We start from the raw sequence: 20,883 nt of genomic DNA, 5'->3' as shown, positions 1-20,883 counted from the left end.
TCATATAAGTAATTTATAATAAGATTTTAATATGAAATTCTTTTATGTATTATGAAAATGAATTTAATATTTTAAACACTATTTTTTAAAAATTGTTTACCCAGTTTTAATGCTTAAGATTTTTTTTTGATTTGATCTACATCTCGATACTTCACCGGAATATTAAACTTATTTTAACAAGGACCTGTCGAGAATTTTAAATAATTTTTGGTTTTGAAATCTTCTTGATACAAGGTTACTTGTTGTATACTATAATTTATTCTGTCTGCTAAGTTGATTTGGTATTACATACTTAAAAGTTTCTTTTCTTGTGTTGCTTAATTTTAAGAATATTATAAATTTCCGTTTGTCCGTCCGTTAGCATGTTCATATGTATGTATGATAGAAATCTGCAATACTATACAGAAAACAAGATAGATTTTTAGAGAAATTTTCTCTCTGAAAGAAAATTTTTTACTTACCTTTCCTGTCCAAAATGTATGAAAATTTAAAAAAAGAGAAAACATTTTCCTAATTTCGTAAAAAAAATCGATATGTCTGTATGATATTAACCGTTCATTTGAGTTCGTTTTTCTTAAATTTTTAACAGAATTTGACTGTTTATTGACTTTAATAGATTTTTAATTACATTCGAACAAAATGTTTTTTCTATCTTCAGCAACTCTTGAATTAGCGCCTTTTAAAAAACTTAAATATTTGGCAACTTAAATTTAAAAATGTAGAAATATAAGTTATACACTTAAATCACGATATTAATATACCGTGATACGATATCTATTACGGTATTAAGAGAAAATTTTCAGCGAAAAAGAAAAACAGTTTTTAGTTACCTTAAATTATTTGTGGGAAGTGTGCTGTATTACTCTCCAATAGTTTGATCCCAATTAATTATTTCAATATTCAATGACAGACATTAGGAATAAACATATGTACGAGTAGTATAACATTTACGTATATTTACGTATATAGTATAACAGTTCAATTTCTAACGACTACAAAAAACAAATATAGTATAACAGTTTAAAATTATTCAAAACAATTATAGTATAACAGTTTACAATTTTTTAACGGTTATTCATGTAATTTCTAATCAATGTAATAAAATTTAATGCACATACATGTGTACGTACTATCTATTATTTAATATATAATTATACATGCCCTTTAATGAAAAGTAATAAAAAAAAAAAAAAATGGGAAAAAAATTGATTCTTGCCCCTCAATTTTTATTATGGTGTCTTTGATGAAAATCAAAACAAAACAAACCATTAAACGCTCTATTTATTATAGTGAGTGAAAACGTCAATGACATTAATATTCACGTTACTAGTTATTATTTAAAATTGTTAGTGCAATTACACAATTTTATTTTTAATTGTTTCTTTTATAGTTAAATTGTTATAATAAAACCTATAAAGAAAGTTAAAAACATAGAGGAAAATAAGTTTGAAAGAAAGTCGAGTTTTTTTCTTTTTTTTTTTTTTTGCATTCTTCCTTGTATAATTAAATAATCATAATTGCATAATTATTTTTTAACTTTAATTACACTTTGTATAACTATTTTGGTTAAACAATGTCGATGGCGGCTGATATTATAGATTTGAATTAAATTAATATTCGTGGTAGAAACGCGTTTGAAAAGCGCAAGGGCAAAAGTTATGATTGTTTTTTTTCTCTATTATTTTTTTATGGTTTTCATTTAGACCTTTATTTCCGGAAAACCTATAATAAAATAAGAAAACAATTATTTACTCTAATTACATTTTTAGTTATTCAATTCATTGCTTTTTTTTTCTTTATCTTTATTGTAATAAGTATTTTATTATGAAAGGTTCGTATAGGAAATGGGATTTTGTAATAAGAAAATTTGATAATACGAGTAGTAGTTTTTACATAGAGTAAATATAACAGGATATTGGATGGAAGCCACAATAATATTGCGTCAGTCCTAATGTCATGGTGGTCAATTTGGTCTACTTATCTGACTGATTATAAAGTTGTAGTCAAATATTATAAAATATCCGGGTATTATGGTTTAACTGTTTACTTTAAATTAAAATTAACCAGTTGATATTGATTTCTTTATTCTAAATTCAGATTTCTCTATTCAGACACAAACAGTTTCGCCCAAATTCAATTTCTTTATTTCATTAATAAAAAATAATTCATAATTTTCACGCTTCCGTAATTCATATTTTAAATTAATTAAATCAAAATTTGTCGGGTCATCGGATCTTCAAAAAACACAGCTTATGAGATATGTAGCTTAATCTGCTAATCTTTCATTTAAAAAGTGTTAAAAAATCACTTTTACTTTTATCAATTTTAAACCTACTACATGTAGACTTTATAAAGAAGGATAATTCTAGCTTAGTCATTTTTACAAATAACCTTATTTTAATTCTTACAACTGCAAATTCATTTTAAATAATCAATCATAGTTTTGTGGGTTTTTCATATAACATGGCAACCTAAAAAATGTTGTACTCTTTGATAATCGAACTAATTACTGCATATACATACATATATTGGCATATGTGTATGGCTTTGTTTTAAATATGAGCAATTTAATAATTAACAATCAATTATTTAAGTAAGTAAATACATATACATACATATAACTAGAAATTTTACAGTACATAAACAAATATATGAGTATTTTTATCAAAACGACTCTAATATAATAAATGGCATGCCATTTATTATACCAAAAATTATTAAAATTAGAACGAATTTTATCAAAAAAAAAACTTGTTTTTTTTAGAAAACCCCAAATTGATAGCCACTAAAATAAAATAATAATAATCGGTTTAAAAGATTATTTCGAAGAGGGTGATATCTATGGAGTGAATGATATTGATTATAGATTAATTTGTATTTATAATAGCTATATTAGCAAAATAATTACTAATAATTATTATATTTTTGTTAATGTAAATAAGTGGTCTAGTATTTGACCTCTTCAAATGAATATTAGTACTATTATACTATTTTAAAATCGTATCACTAGCCCGTAACTATTCTAGCTAACTACTAGAATTTCAATTAACAATAACAATATTATTACAAAATTTATTTTGTATAAATACCGAAATAATATTAAAATTAAATTATCTAAAATACTTATTGGAAATATTCTTATTTAACATTGAATGTTACATTGCAATTGTAATTGAAGTTTTTAAAATATTTTAAAATTAGTTGATTTTTTGGAGAATTTTTAATTAAAAAGATCTTGCATACATGCAAACTTGTTAACATGTTTATGTCAATAAATTTTTTATACTCAAATAAAATTAGTCCAAATAATCTCTCACTTTCAATTAGCAAGTCTTTCAATTAGCAAACGAACATGTCTGTCATACAAATTTTGCTATTGCTTGTTATGACATAGATAGTAGCAATTAAATTTCAAAATACAAATTTGTTTAAAATTTTTTATTATGTATGATGATAGCAGAATAAAATAAAATTAAGTATGTAATACAGTATGATTTACAACAATTAAAAATGTTTTAGCCACTATAAACCGATTGAATTATACCCCACACAATATATGACAATTTGAAATATTGAAAATTAACTTTTTGAGTTGTATGGTACCTACCCCACACCACATGACAATTTGAGATATCAAAAATTAACTGTTTGAGTTGTATCGAACATGCAACTCAAACAGTTGTTTCGAATCCGTTGTTCGAAATGGTCCAATAACACAAGCGATCGTTGGAAGTAAAAACGAAGTAAATACCAGCAAAATTTTTAAACAATTTTTAAAAGTGTGGTGGTATTCCCTTTTTTTGTTCTTTTGAATTATCGGTTGGATTGCCACATGACCCACTTATCTAAATCAACACCTGAAATTTAAAACATACATTCATAATACATGTAAGTTTATACCAAAAGACGACTCCTGTTCTATACTAAAGCTAATATACTTCTCACTACCATGTAGGCTATAAAAATGGTAAATTATGGTATTTGAGTAAAATTGCATAACCATTCTAATTTCTTATATACAAAAAGGAAAACATTAAGTGCGTCCGTCCTTATGGAATTTGTATGCCTCTTAAATATACATTGTACTTGCTTCATTTTATGATAATTGCAGACTCTTAAATTCAATTGTGTGCTATCATACTTTTTTGAAGAATGTATTTGGAAATTTATTTAAAATTTATCTGTCCAGAATAAATATTTTTTTTAATAATTTTGTGAACCTGTTATTTTTATATCAAAATTTAAGTGGCATTATAATCTTCAAGTATTTGGGATTAATGAATGAAAAAAAAATGCTTTTTGTCAGATTTTGACAATTTTATACCCTTTAAGTATGTTTGTGGCCAATATAATAAATAAGTACATTTTGTTATAGTTAACATAGATTTAAAATAAAATGGTCGTAGTAATGATCTTGGCGAGGGATTATTATGAGTTAATATCGAAAAATATGAAACAATCATTTTATTAATAAACAATAGAACCTAATAAGAATCATTCAATGTATTTTTTGTACATATCATTATTTCTACATTTTATTGCTTAGACTAAGCCTTAAGTGTCTTGCAAATTAATATTGCATGAAAGAGCCAAAATAATCATCATTTAGATGCATAAAATGCGCCTATCAGATTGTCTAGTTGATCGTCATCATTTGTTGAGGGGGGAAAAAGGTAGAGATAGAGTAAGAGTTAAATTTAATATAGTATGAAGGACGTAAAAAATTTTTACGGACAAGTTTACGGACAAACAAAAAATTAGCAGAAAAAAAATATAGTTGAGTTAATATACCACTGAATAGGCATAGTTGAAAATAATTTAAACTCCGAAAAAACATACCTTCGACCACCCTTACCCGTACCAAGATATCATAATAAGTAGAATTAGAATTTACTGCACGCAACATTCTACTCAACGACTAATTCCTACCGAAATCCATACTATGATGACGAACATTGAAAATAATCTTTAAAAGATACCTGCTCAAAAAAAAAGGTGAAACAAGGTTCTTTGAAAGAAGTTATAACTTCATACGGTAGCAACCTCAAAGAATGGTACGAATTTAAACTATACGCAATGCGAAACGGAAAAATTTCCTCACAAAGAATTTGATCCTAGAAATTTCAATAGAACCTGATATAATAAATAAAGATGCTTTCCAACGTAGGGGTCAGCAAACTTCTTTCCTCACCGTTTAACAAAACTTCTGCAACATATGTAATATAACCTTCTCTACAGTGATTTTATAAATTTTTGTAATTCAAAATTTATTTTAATTTACTAAATACAACAAAAATTTGAAGCAAATAATTTTAAAATTAAAACTTTGTAAGACATTGCAATATTTTAAAACATTTTCTAAATTATTAAACAACTTTAATAAAACAACCTTATATTCTACATACTTACATATTTGTGAATATTTACTACGTGTACGAATTGAATACCACTTTAAAATTGGAAAATTTAAAATTTAAAAATTTAATAGAATAATTGAATGTCTGAGTCACTTTGTTGTTGTTTTTTTTTCTGTATGGCTCTTTGATCGACCTCGAATTTCAATATTTAAGTTTATCACACAAAAGTGACAAAATAAAAATGTAAAAGAATCATTTGTACGACATTTTAAATTGAAAAATCAAATTTAAATTAATTCAATTATTTTTATTTTTTTTTATTTTTTTACACTTTACCATAGCTATTACTTATATTTATTCTCTTGTATATTCAATAATTTTATTTTCAGTCAGAAATTTAAATAATAAATAAAATGTTAAATTGTGGTATTATAAATAAAATACTGAAATGAAGTTAACAAACATTTGATCAAATATTTAAAAAAGAAAACGAGGAAAATTTTATAAAATAAAATTATTTTATAAAATAAAAATGAAATCAATAAAAAGTGCAAATATTTTAAAAAGAATTTGGTTAAAATTTCTAATGGTAGTTGAAGAATCCTGACAAAAAATACTAAAATAATTAATTAAAATTTTGTACCTGATCACAAACCTATCATCATAAAACTTGAATTAAGTAAATTAAACTATTATTTAATTAATAATCTTAAGTTAAGTGAAAAAAAAATTTAATATTAGAAAAAGGCAGTACACGAAAATTATCATTAAATTTATAGCAACAAATTGAAATATCGAAAATGTATAACACTTTTAAATAAGGAATGTAATGCTAAAATCAAAAATTTAACAGTATAAAACGAGCAGTAACACCAATTAAAAATTAAAGGCTTATATTTTTAAGTTGTTATAAATTTTATGAGTAAAATCTAAATGTGCAAACAATATTAAAATAATTAAACGAATTACTTGCAACACAATATAACAAAATAAATTGAAATTTATTGTTATCATTGTGATAAAAAAAGAAGTGAAACACGTGCTACGAAAGAAGTGCTATTTTATTACATTATTATTAATATTTGACTGTTTTAATTCTTTATCTCTTGAGGAACGTCATACAATTATTTTTTACTATATTCAAGTGATAATATTGGTTGTTATTTAATATTTAAAACTGCGTTACTAACTGTGATTACAATTTTTATATAAGTGTACAAAATTTCTTTGAATAAAATATTTTTCAAAGAAAATTAAATATAACAATTAAATTTATAATTGTGCTTCGTTCCTTATACATAGTTGCTATTTAATTATACACGAGAAAATATTTCTATAACAACTTTAAGAAAAATTAAAAGTTTTGATTTAGAAAATGAAATTAAAATTGATATTAGGTTATGTGGTCGAAAGATATCATCATTCTAATGTATATGGTAACAATAGAACAGTAATATTAAGAAATGAAGGTAAGTTTCTTGTGTTATCAGAAATAGGTAATATTTAAAACTTATTTAGTATTGTTATTATATTGATTGTTTACTCGTATTTGTTCTTTACTCTCATTAAAAAACTCGATTCTTATACAAACACGACAATAGTATAACACAAATGCATTTTGAATGCTTTACTTCTCAAAATTGTAAAATAGCGCGCATTAGTAGCACTTAGCATATTAGTAAGTGAAAGTTACCATTTTTTTTTGGAATATTTATTTGATTTTGGTAATTTTTTACCAAAATTGACATTGTAATTGATTTCAATAAAAATCTTGCTATTTAAAAATATTGCATACATTTAGGCTCATCTTGTTAAAATAATCATTATCTTAACAGAAAACCTTAATAGAATCTTAAACATAACGTTTTTTTTTTGTGTTTAATGATTTTGTTTTCAACAGAAATGAATATTACTAGTAACAGATTTAGCATTTCTTATAAATAAATGTTTTAATTATAAGTGAGTTTATGATTAATTGAGTTTGATTCAAGTATTTCATATATAGACTGAATATTTTAATATTCTTACTCAATAAGATCCTCAATAGACCGAAATATTATACTTACATAATACAATAACTGTGATTCAAGTATAAATTTAAAGCAACTTCACCTCTATTATGAGTGTTCTAAAGACCGTAGTACGTTTAGACTCATTAGTGGTGAGAATGATGAACGATGAACATCATTTACATTACATTTCGTATTCAATTATTTTGGGTAATTTTTTATGAATTGTATAGGAAGCAAATTTTTCTCAATTTCCGGATTAACCTTCAAAAAATAAAAATAAGAAATATTTTAAATATTTATTAAAAATCAATAATGTAAATTACTTATATTATAAATAATATTTTAAGATAAAATTTCTTGAAATACCAGTGTTCTATAATATACAATTTATTGAATTCCTGGAATATAATTTATTAAAAAAAAATTATTTTCTTTAAATTAAATTTTCTCTAATACTCGGTTTCTTCTCTAATGTGTACTCTAGGAAATATCAATAATTCTTTTGTTTTAATGTACCAACACGTCAATCAAATACTTTATGTGCGGAATGGAAAAATATTTTATTTAATTTAAATTAAAATATTAAAACTAATAATATTATATAAAAATTAAATTATAAATTTTTATATTTATTAATTTGAAAATTTTATTTTTGTTTGCCCAAAATTCATTAATATTTATTAGAAGAAAAAAAAAATTAAATTTAAATTAATTTAATAAATTGGCAATCTTATCAAATTACGGAAGTCTGTTTTTTTTGCAAAATTCCAAATATTATGCAATATATGAATTTAGAAAACAGAAAAATTTAAATAAAATATAAGTCGACATACGAGTAGCTATACATACATATGCACATATGACATTGAATTAAATTTACAAAAAAAAAAAATGAAATTTTATATTTAAAGTTCATTACTTTTAATAATTATTTTATTATTAAAGTTTAAACTAACCACATTTTGTAAGCTAGTTTAAATACTATGTATTCTGTATAACAAATACGAAAAACATCTATTTTTGTCTTCTTATCTTGTAAACAAACAAAAGAAAAACCATTATTTTCTTTATAATAAAAATTATAATTTTAATAAAGAATGATAAGAAATGATAAAAAAAAAATAAAATATAATAAAATTATTTTAAAAATAAATCATCTCTTCTTCACTCTCTTAATAATCTCTGTATATAATATATTCAAGGTGAACGTGATGTTTATTTTATAAAAAAAAAATTGAAATTTAAAAGTAAAAATTATGGAATAAAAATCGAAATATTTTTCATCTTATCGTTCAAGTTTAAGCATCAAAACAAGATTAATAGTAAAAAAAAGCAATAATTCGGGGAAATAGAAGAATAATTTTGTTACAAATTTTTTTCTTTATCTAGATTCTAAAATTTAGAACATTTTTCTTTAGTAAGATATGTAATTTTAAATTCTTGACATTATTTTGCTTCTTGGTAAATTAAAAAATTTTGTTGATTTTCAATTATAATTTAAAAATACAAATTTAGACAAGAGTAGAGTCTAGACATAGTTATGTTGTTTACATAACATTTTCTTATTTTGATCTTAATTGTCGTTCTAAATAATTCTAAATAATTTGTTGCTGGTTCTTAGTTCTAAGTAATTAATTAACAATAATAATAATGAACTCATTTTTTGTAAAAATATTTTGAATTAAGAATGTTAAATTACTTCTTCTTCTATGCAGCTAAGTTTCATGTTATAATATGTACAGCATATCATTATATCGCCAATAATTTTGATATTTCTTCAAATTTAATTCTCGAAATTTGTTTTTTACTATATTACGAGTACGAAAAACGGCTTCTTTGTAATTCAATTAATTAATTATTTTCACTGATTAGCAAATATATGAAGTAGACGCTGATATAAAGTAGGTATGCAGAAATTGTATCATCACACAATTACCGGAAAATGTAATTGAATCAAATTGAAAATCATTTTAATAATTCGAATTAATTTTGTATATTAAATCTTAAATTATAACTAGCAAATCACAAAATAGCATAATGATTGGGAAATTAAAAATTCAAGTGCATTTGATTGAGAACATAATTGAGTAAATGGTATTAAGAAATTTTTATTCATATAATTACAAATGAGACAAATATTTTAAAGAGCAATTCAATAATCTATCCAAAAAAAGCTATCCAATCCCAATTTCTTGTTTATTACAATACTTTAAAAATTAATTTTTATTTATTTGCCAAATTAGTACAGTATATATCACAGTAATTTGATTTAAAAAACCTAAAAATTTGGAAATTCTTTACTTAATTTCTTTCATAATATATTGGACACTATGACAATACTTAAAATACCACTGTCGAAAATGTCTACATACATAATTATGTATTTTCTATTACCCAAGAAAATTGCCTATTTTTAGGAGCACACTTAAACCTTAAGTAATAAACTTTGTTGCTAATATTCAAAATTTATATCATGATAGAAAATTTTTAATATGTCTGATATAAAATTTTATTGCACTTGTTCATATAAAAAGCTTTTCTGAATAATACAAAATTTCCGTCGTGTAGTGAGAAGTCATTTGATTTTATTATTTTTTTTTTTTTCAAAAGCGATAAATAATTATGAAAATATTGATGTTTATGCGAGAATTTTAAATGACCTTATAGTTTACTATATAAACTATTAAAAATGTAAATTAAAACTAAGTACAAAATACAATAATTATTTTATGTTTACAAATTTAATTTGCTATCATAAAACTTTTACAATTTTTATTAAAAAAATATTGATTGTTATTTGAATGTTATTAAATAAAAATTTCATTAATATTTTTAGTTTTAACTATATAAGAGCTTCGTTTAACAATAAAAATTTTTTCTTAAATTCATGAAATTCTAGATTTAATTTAGGTTTCCAAAGAGGTAATTACTCTACATAACCCAAAATTGCTCAAGTTACTCGAACTTTCCGATAAAAGAATTTATTGTGCATTTTTCCGAGATTAAAGATCCTCCGTCTTTTGGTGTGAGATTAAAGATCCTCGTCTTTTGGTTTCAACTAATTGAATTTATAAAATTCCGACGTCCGATAAATTTTCCTGCTTTTTTTAAACAGAAACTTTTTGATTTATACAAGTAAATATATTAATAATTGTTATAATATAAAAAAATAAATAACTCTTTTGAAAATATTTTAAAGAAAAATTAAAAAATTTTTATTTTCTTTCAGAAATTGGAAATGGGAGTGACATAGAAAATGAAGAAAGTATTACAAATCTCATCAACGAAGGTAAGATATTTTTCACATTTAAATTTAAAAAGAAATACCTTTATACAAACTATTGTGAATTAGTAAAATTTATTAACTTTCTCAAAAAATTAAAAATAACAGAAATTTTTAAATGAAAAGTTGCATATGGTTTCCAAGTTAAAAGCTTTTTAGAACCAGTTAATTTGAAGTTTTATTTGAAAGCGCAACAATTTTTATTTATAAAATACAAAAGTTCAACACATCAAGCTTATGTGTATTTTTTTTATCATTAAAGGATGTGGTGAAAAACTTAAGAAAGGTGAAATATTTGAATATCTCATAACTTTTTTGTCGCCAAAATTTATGCAATATTATTTTTATAAGAAAAAAACTTCAATAAATGAAAAATTTATTTAATAGCTAGCTGGCTAGCTAGGCAAATTTTTGACTTTACCTATTTTACTAATTGCTTTATTTAAATTAATTTCGACAATTAAGTATAAAAAACTTTCTGTCATAATTCTCAGTAATCAATTTTGAGAACAAAGAATGAAATTGCATAACTGACGGAGAAAATTAATTTTAATTTAAAAAATTCAGAAGAAAAGAGCACTTTAATTTTATTTTTTGAAAATAAAATGCACAACTAGCTACTTGAATTATTTTGAAAAATTTGAATTTATGCAAATAAACCTATCGACAAACATTTCTCAAGCAACGATTATAAGCTTCATTGTTTTATTCCTAGCACCATTATCCAAATAATAAAATATTGCGACAATCTTAAGTTAATACATACTAAATAGTTTGAAATCACAAAGTTACGTGTTTTAACTTATGCTTGAGTATTAATCTTTCCAGAATTTCAATTACTACAGCTTTCGATTTTGAATTAAGTGTGAACACTATAATGTGCATATATCAACCCTAATGAATAATAAAAGAGTGCCAGTGCAGGAAATATAGCAAAAAAATATGAAAATTCGCTCTTTTCTGTTCTATTTTGAGTTAAATGGGTTTATTGTCTATAAATTTTATAAAACAATTTATACAAGGTTTAAAAGAAAGTTATTCAATTTATTGAACGATTACTGCCTTATTATGAAGCATTTCTCGTATGATAAAGTTAAAATTTAGAAACATTTATTGATCCAAGATTATAGGATTACAGAACGCACAATGCGTTGACAATGAGCATGATAAATAACTAGAAAAATAATAGGACAATTGTTGGGCACTTATTAAATAGATTTTAAACATAACCGCTTATTTTCAACTTTTTATTATTATTTTGTTACTTAAATTAAATTGTAAATAAAATAAAAAAAATTAAATTAAATTTAAATGCGCGTTAATTTTTTTTCTATGTTTTCTTCAGAATTCTTTCAATAATATAAGCCACCCACCAATTTTCAGGGCTAAAAAAAGAAAAAAAAAATAAATAGATAATAGTTACTTTTCCTTGGTCACTGTCATGGCATTTATTAAATTACAAATTAAAATTAGAAAAAAAAATCAAAACAAAACAAAAACAATTTATTTTATTGATTCTCGAAGCGTCATTTAAAAAAAAATAATACTAAAGGACAAGGTAAAGGACACGTGAAATATATATAACACAAATATTATTAAAATATAAGTATATAAAAAGGACAATGATAGTAAAAGGACTTCATATTATTTTTTTTCTATTCTTGTATTTTAAATAAAATGATAGGCACACACACACAATAATTTTTCGATCAATAATTTTACTAATTATTTAAGTGATTTCTTTAAATTTAATTTATATATGACTACCTATGTATGTATGTAATGTATGTATATATGTATGTATTAATAAAAAAAATTTTTTTATTCCCCTTTCAGATTCAGAACTTTCTGGACTGTCACATGTTGGTAAGTAATTGTTGAAAATTATTATTGAAATGTTAATTTCAGTTAAAGTATGCTATCAGATATGTAATTTTTGTTGAATTATTTAATATACTCATTTCCATTAACAAAATACAAATGGTACAATAATAATGTAAAATTAATTTGTCTGAAAATAAATTTATAAAATTTTTGTATTATCATTTTCTATATTGAATTCTTAAGAATTTTTCTTAATACGCAATTTGAATTTTTATAGAAAATTTGAACTTGTGTAACAATATTGGAAAACCTTTATTTATCATTTATTGCAATTAAAATAAAAATTTCGAAAATTAATTTTTGAATTATAAAACTTTGGGTCGTATTAATCTCAACAAATGTACCTCTATTAAATTTTGTGTTTATATGTCAATTAAATTTAATTATTTTTTATTAGCTTGTCTTAAAATAGTAAATTTTCGAAGTCAAAAACGATCTTAATTGAGGTATTACTGTATTGATAAGACTGCAGAACACGTTGTACATTGCACGTACTCCTTGTTTAACACACATTTTTCCTTCCTTATACTTATATTGATAATTATTAGCAAAAATAGTGACTACAAAATGTTCTATAAATTCTTAGTATTGCATATATTAAGACGAAACAAAACTATAAGTTAAAAATAGTTATTGGTATTTCTATGAGCAATCGAATGATATTGTGGGAACAATGAATGCTCTTTTTAGTAGATTATTAAAAAGGAATTCAGCATTTTTCTTCAGATTTTCCACATCCTTCTATAACCAAGACGGTTTCGTAAGATCAAAAACTATATTGGACAAAGAAGAAATTTAATTTCTAATTAATGAAATTTTAATTAAATTTTCATACATCCTTTTAGAATTTAATAAGGTGATGAAGGGTGTTACAGTTCGATTTAGTTATTCTAAATAAAATGGTGTAATTCTCTGTGTATACCCTTTTATTTTGTTACACACATACAATTTTTAATAAAAAAAAATTGAATTTCAGTGGAATTTCTGGTCACTTTTATCTCACATTGGAAATTAAATAATTATAATAATTATAATGATAAAATAATATGAGAAAAGTGCTAGAAGAACTGAAAACTGTTCTTTAATATTTTTCAAAATTGGCATACTAAAAAATTGCGAATTCGGGGATATTAAATTGTTAACACATTTCTAAAGGATTATACAATATATCAGATAAATTTTTGCAGAGACAAAAGTATTGAATAAATTTACGGTATCTACTACTATCACATGCGCGTCAGTTTCCAAATTCTATATCTACTATCCATCCTTCTATTTAGTGTTATGAAACCTTTGAAAATAACGTCAATTATTATCATGTATTTACATAAACCCATATATTGTATAATTGTATGAATTTGCATCATCATCATTATTTTGTGTATATTTCGAATTTATTACAATGTCTACTGGTTTTCAATTGAATAAATCACTTAAAATCCGATAAAAATTATGTGTGATTTATATTTGTTTTTAATTAGAATTATTATATACAATTATAATAATAAAAGCAAAAATTTGTGAATCACGTTATAAAAGCGTGCGATATATATTTTATGATGACATCCAATCAAAGGTTATTATTGGATAAAATTCTATATGTAATATAGCGCAATATGCGAATTGAATGAGAACTTAAATTTTGCGCTAATAATAATACATTGAAGTCATTTCATATCTATTGTAATTTATTGTAAGACATTTAAATTAATATTGAATGTTAACAGACACTAAATTGTAAGCTAAATTTAGCAGTTAAAATGATAACAGAAAATATGGTGTACAATTTTATTTAATTAACTATATATGAATTTTCTACAGAGCATATGAAATATTTAATTTGATAAATTGTTTTTTGATTGGAACCGCAGTATAAATTATAATTATATGTAAAGGAAATGTAGTGTAGCTCTAAGCAAATTTGTTGATTTTTTATTTAAATGTGTGTATAAGGAAGTAGACATGAGTATAACCGAGTTGAAAATTTAAATTGTCGTAAAATAAAATCTTAAATATTTCTCTAAATTATTTTAGTTCTAATTTTTTTAATATTAATTGTTGTACTCCTGGTTTCTGGAAGGAAGGTTTCTAAATAAAGGCACTTGCACTACTCCTGTTATTCATAAGCAAGAAATTTTGATTTTCGTATACTGGATCAAAAATTTTCTTCAAGAATTTTTTCAAATTTTCCATTAAATTTAGGAATCCTGCAACAATACAACAATCCATAGCTTAAAGTCATCTTTGGCATCTAAAATTTACGACTTTAAAAGAAATAACTCAAAAAGAGATTTATACGTCATTTTAACATACAAAATAAATCACAAATTTTTTATTATTCAAAAAAAAACACATAAAACGACCTAAAGTAAGGGAAGAGTATTTAAAACTTTTAAAAACTTATATATATTTTTCCTTATATCAAAGTTAAATTAGGCGAGAAATTGCTGTATTATTCAACCTCTGCATTTAAATGCGCAGAATTTCCATAATTTAACCTTCTAATATCGAAAAATCAGGATTCTTACCCCGTTTATGACCGAATGCAATGATTTATTCTGATATTATGCCGGCTTTAACAATGCTATTTTAAAATTAATGAAAATATGCCATTACTAAAACTGAAAATATGCCATTATGGGTAAATTTTTATTTTTTCGAATAATCAAACAAATAAATAAAAGAAAATAATTAAAAATTCTAAAAATAGTTTAATTAATCTTATTGAATTTAATTCAAGAACAATAATATAACAAATAAAATACAAATAAGTTTAATTTTGCCGAAATTTTTTTCGAACTTTATTATTTATAGTATAAGAAAAACGTAATAATTGTAAAATACCATATTTGTCAACAATAATTTTAAATAAAATAAAATGTCAATTCCATATTCTCTTCTATAAACACCTATAGATCCATCCATATACAAATTGTCACTGACCTTTTCAGAAATATCATTCGTTTACATTATAAAGGTACCTAAATATGTGTGTGGTAATGCATTATATATACCCCAAAATAAAAATATAATATACATATGAATACTTCTTGGGTACACAATATTGTAGTAAATATGAAAAATATAATAAAATTATAAAAAATTGTTCAAATATGAACATGAGATGATGAAAACCATCAATATTCGCGTATATAAGAAACCTTGCACTTGTAAAAGTTGATCAACTTTTTTAAGTGACAATTTTTTTTTTTTAGTATATTTACCTGTACAACTGTTCAATATATTGCATGTCGACAAATAGACGACATTTTTAATATAATATCAATGAAATTTTATTGAAAAGAATTTTAACTTTTTCCAATTAATTCTTTGAAATATTAAAATTAAAGTACTTATAAGTTAAATAAGTTTCTTAAACTATATTGGATTTTATTGCAATATTCTGATGAACTTGAAATGAGATTAAGATACAAGGCATTTAATATAAAAATTTCAAAATAATTTTTAAATAATTTATTGAATTACTCTTAAAAATTAAAAGCTAATAATTTAGACCGCATATATATTTCAAAAATTTATTGATGATTACTTAAATTATTCTATACTGTCTAGTCAGAATTTCTGATTTTAATTGATATAAGACATATTAGCAGTCCCTTCCATTGCACTTAATATTTATTTTAAATTTCTTGAATTGCATACTTTAAAAATTTCATGTAGGAAATTACATAATTTTTGTCAAAACTTTTACCATATATTTTCTACATGTTCCTACAAAATTAAATTGCATATCCTATTCCATTATACTGGTTCATTAGCGCAATAAGATGCGATTTACTTCGATATAGAAAATTTAAAGTACAATATAATAAGGAATTTAGGAAAATTTAAAGGATACTTGAAAGAATTAACGTACTTTACGCAGATATCTAGAAAAATGATGAAATATTCTTAGAATATTGTAACGTCATTTTCAAAAATCCTTTATTGACGCCAACATTTTCTTTTCCACCTGTTGAATCTTATTACTTTAGTAGTCTTACTTTATTATATATATACAAAATTTTTCGTTAACGCACAATATTAAGGTCATAAAATTAAGGACATCAAGGATTATAAAATATTTTTCTTATATACTTCTCGTTCATTTAATTCAATTAGTTAGAGCAACCACGTTTAAACAGAAATTTCCTCAATAAATTTATTCAAGGATTTCAACGTCAATACCATGAATAAATTTTTCGATTCTAATAAAGTGTGTCACAAAGCAACAAAAAATAACGAAAAAATTTATTTACATAAATTAATTTGCTGAAGTTCAATAACATTCAAATGTTTTATCGGGATAAAATTATGGATCAATCTATGTTAATGGAGTTCATGAAAAATTTCAAGGAAATTATTTAAATTTTCAACTTGTTGCTATTTTTTATAAGTATGTGGATTTGAAGAATAAATTTGTTGCGCTCAATATTTGAATATTTTTAAAATTATTACCATAAATTAATTAATAAGTTTGTATTCTGCCATTAACATTGTTCCTATGCCATTAATACTAAATTTTTAAGTGTAACAATTGGTTAGAAAATTAAAATATCTACACTAATAACAAAATTAATTACATTTAATTTCTTAGGAGTCATAGTTGCGTAAATACTCTATTCTTTACGGGTTTTGCTTTTCTAAACTTGTGTATTAAATGTACTAAAATTTTTTATAGATTGCCATAAGTTGAAATTTCACTTTAATGCCTTAATAATAATCGAACTCAAATTATTACCTATATTAGCCGGATTTTCCCAGTATATACAAACCAATTAAATTTATTAAATTATTTTCAATAGAATTACAAAATTAATTTAATCCTGTTCTATAAATGAAATATACAAATCTATATAATTTTAATTGTACAAACTATAATTTTTTTTCTATATACGAAATTATTGACTTACAATGGCTTTTACATTAAATTTAATATTTAATTATTTCCCCATTCCTTTTATTATTATTATTTTTAATTCGAATAATGAAATTTATTACTATAATAGTTACAAATTTTATTTTAAACCAATTAACTTTATATTTACTACTTTCTATGACTATTTTTAGAACTGTTTTATAATAAATAAGGAGTATATGTGTGATTAAATTGCTTTATCCTTGATGAAATTGTTATTTCATATTTTGTATTATGGCTAATATAATTATTTATTTTGAACGGATCTATAGTGGTTTGTTTTGTCCAATGAACATGTTAATGAAAATTTTATTTTTAATTTTCTTAAAAAGTACTCAATTTACTATTATTACAATGTATACGTTGGTGGCACAAAAATATTTCAATAAAAATTTAATTTCGAAAATTTGGTTCTTGTAAAATTGATATTTCATATTAAGGATATAAATATATAATGTAATGGAATTTCAAATGACGTTACGAATGACGAAACATTTGATTTTGCATAGTTTTCAATATTATTACAAATTCCTATTAAAATTTATTCCTCAATTAGCTGTGAAATTATTGAAAAAAAACCTAAGAAATTCCATTACTAAATTACTAATACAGCGTGTTTAATTAATTTGTTTAATTCATAAGTATTGTGCCTGTTTCACTAATAATATTAGCTCAATGGAAATTTTTTCGTACAACTGCAGAACAGATATATGACGTAATCAAAGGAATGAGTTATAGGCAGAAAAATTAAAAAACTTTTCTTCTCGAACTGAACTCGTGGAGAAAAACCAGTGGTCTACCGCTTTCTAGGCTGACGTTCTACCAACTGAGCTACAGATATATCTCTGAATTAAAGGAAGAGCACGTAATTTATCGACGTAATACAGAAAAGATTTGGCAAAAAATTAGATATTTTTCAAAGAATTTTTATAACAATGATTGTTATTATAAAAATGTTCAAAGGTTACTTCCTATGATATCTACATATGTATACGGATTGGTCAAAGGTTAAAAATTTAATAAAAATTATATACTATTATCTAATTAGATTACAAGTTCACATTAAATATATTAAATAATTTTTTTTTTTATATAATATAAATGATGTTATGTAAATAGTATATAAAATAAACTTTCTAATTAATTGATAAATACTTTAATAAATTCAAATACATAATACGTATATACATACGAGTACATACATTATTACATTATATAGAATCTATAGAATTTTTATATATAGAATATTTTCTATTTGCATAAATACTTATTCTCTATTTTGTAAATAATAAACAAAAATAATCGTCATATTTTTATTGAGATTTTATTATTTTAGAATAATAAATGATGGGAACCATTCTGAGGGGAAGAAAAATTCAAATAAAATTTCATTCTAGAAAAAGTTATTAATTATTTTTGAAAATAAATTAGATCATAATTGGAATTATAATTTGTGTAAAGGATTTTTAATTTTCTCTATTGTTAGAAAGTGTTAAATGTGGTCATGGAACACGTTCATATAATTGATTGAGCTAAATAAAAATTCACGTTTCTTAAATTTATTATTATTTTAGATAAATTTTTACTGTTTCAAATTGAAAATACTAAACTTCAATTTGAGAATAGTAAATTTCAATTTGAGAATAGTAAATTTCAATATTAGGACACCTAAAAGTAAAAATTAAATAAAGTATTTCTTGTGATGATTTTCGACAAATTGTAAAATAAAATTTTCCAATGCAGAATTTATGAAAACCAGAATTCGTCAAGCAATCGTCACACATAGTGAATCAGTAGTTATTGTAATTGATAATGCAACTTATCTTAATCAAAATGAAGAAGTTCTGCAAGGGCAAGAATATCGTGACAACTGTATACTTAGACTTGTTTTCTGTAGTGCTATACTTAACATAACATGGACAATATCTAGTCTATCGTATAGAGTTACATTAAATGGGAGCTATCAAAGAACTTGTCAATATTTCTTAACAGTAGAAACGATCTTTCCATAAGAGAGCAGTGAGTTAAAATCTTAAAACGTTGTTGATTGTATCGCAAGCATTCAAAACAACATATTCTGCAATTCTTAACCTATGGAAAATAAATAAATCTTAAATTTTTACACAATTCTTTGAAATTAAATGCTCACAGACAATTCTTAATATCTCCAACTCCCATATTAATGTTAAATTGTACATTGCATTTAAACATAATATAAAAATTTCAAAATTAAACATTACAGTGACGTATTCAGTTTATTAATGATGAAAAATAGTTGAAATAAATTTAACCTTTAGAATTACATATTTATCAAACTTGTTAGTATACCTAATATTTTAGTGACGTTCTCAAACTCACATTATATAATTAAATTATTTAGTTTCTCTATTTCTAAATTCTAATAAATTTCCCGTTGCCAACTGTAGCATTTACCAATTTTATTATAACTAGTGTACAGTATAGTAAAAAAATAATTTCCCGTTCAATATTAAATGACATAGTTAACGGCCTTGTCAACAATATAGAAAAAAAACATGATAACCGTGAAATAAAAATTTGTCACCTTAAATCAGAATACACCTAAGTCCAAGTTTGAGTTTAATAAGTTTTTATTTTTCATTAATTAAATTTTATTTAATTTTAATGCTTTATTTGCTTTCATTTTCATTGTTGCTTGGTTTTTCAATTTTATTTAAATGCAAATTTGTTTCATTAATATATTTGCCATAAACTATAGTTCACACAAGTTGTTTATGTAATTTGAAAGTTAATATATGTTATTGCAACTATAATAAACGGATTTCAATTTAGTAATTACAATATCCCACGGCAATCCACCCCTCCAAGCCTGCATTGTAAGCAACAGATATATCACGTATAGCTTGGCATTTAGAACTAGTTAGAAAACTAAAATAACCGAGTATTACAAAAAGAGAACTTTCAAGCCATGTCACAGCCCAAAACAATAATAGTATATGTTAACAAAGCTTGTTATTTTGCAAGGCCGTTCCTCGCTAGTGACCGGAAAATTCTTAAAAGAAGCATGCAGAACAAAATAAAATTAAAAATAAATTCAAAATTCAAAAAAATAAAAAATTCAATAATAAAAAGTGGAAAATTGCAAAGGCATAAAGCTAAAGCAGCTATTTCGGACAACAGACTATAACAAAGGGAACCCAAACCCAATCCCCTCTGTAACGAAATTATATATATATATATATATATATATATATATATTGGAAATCCAAGTTCTATAACAAAAAACTTAGAACTGATTACATTTTCCTTAATTATTAAAATTTAAAATGTGCAAATATTCAAAAGCAGAAACTGTCTCTCTCGTAAATTTTTCAAAATCACAATTAACTGTTTTCTGATTCAATTGCTATAATATAGCCTGCAATCTACAGTATATTTTCACTCAAATCA

General features: G+C 23.2%; 1 protein-coding gene across 2 annotated transcripts in view; it reads left to right on the top strand.

Moving 5' to 3' along the window:
- LOC129605818 (uncharacterized) overlaps positions 1-20,883 on the top strand; it is a 221,904-nt gene that overhangs the window by 65,923 nt on the left and 135,098 nt on the right. Inside the window, exons 1-3 of one of the 2 annotated variants that reach the window (XM_055515783.1) lie at positions 6,717-6,826; positions 10,599-10,658; positions 12,489-12,518. In XM_055515783.1, coding sequence (XP_055371758.1) covers positions 6,733-6,826; positions 10,599-10,658; positions 12,489-12,518 — 184 coding nt within the window. In that variant the 5' untranslated portion in view covers positions 6,717-6,732. Of the gene's footprint in view, positions 1-6,716; positions 6,827-10,598; positions 10,659-12,488; positions 12,519-20,883 lie in introns of those variants that run through there. The other variant, XM_055515782.1, reaches the window with a different exon arrangement.

The sequence above is a fragment of the Condylostylus longicornis genome, unplaced genomic scaffold (assembly GCF_029603195.1).
Source record: "Condylostylus longicornis isolate FDR11 unplaced genomic scaffold, ASM2960319v2 ptg000015l, whole genome shotgun sequence".
NCBI lineage: Eukaryota > Metazoa > Arthropoda > Insecta > Diptera > Dolichopodidae > Condylostylus > Condylostylus longicornis.
This window is presented reverse-complemented; position numbering and strand designations above follow the sequence as displayed.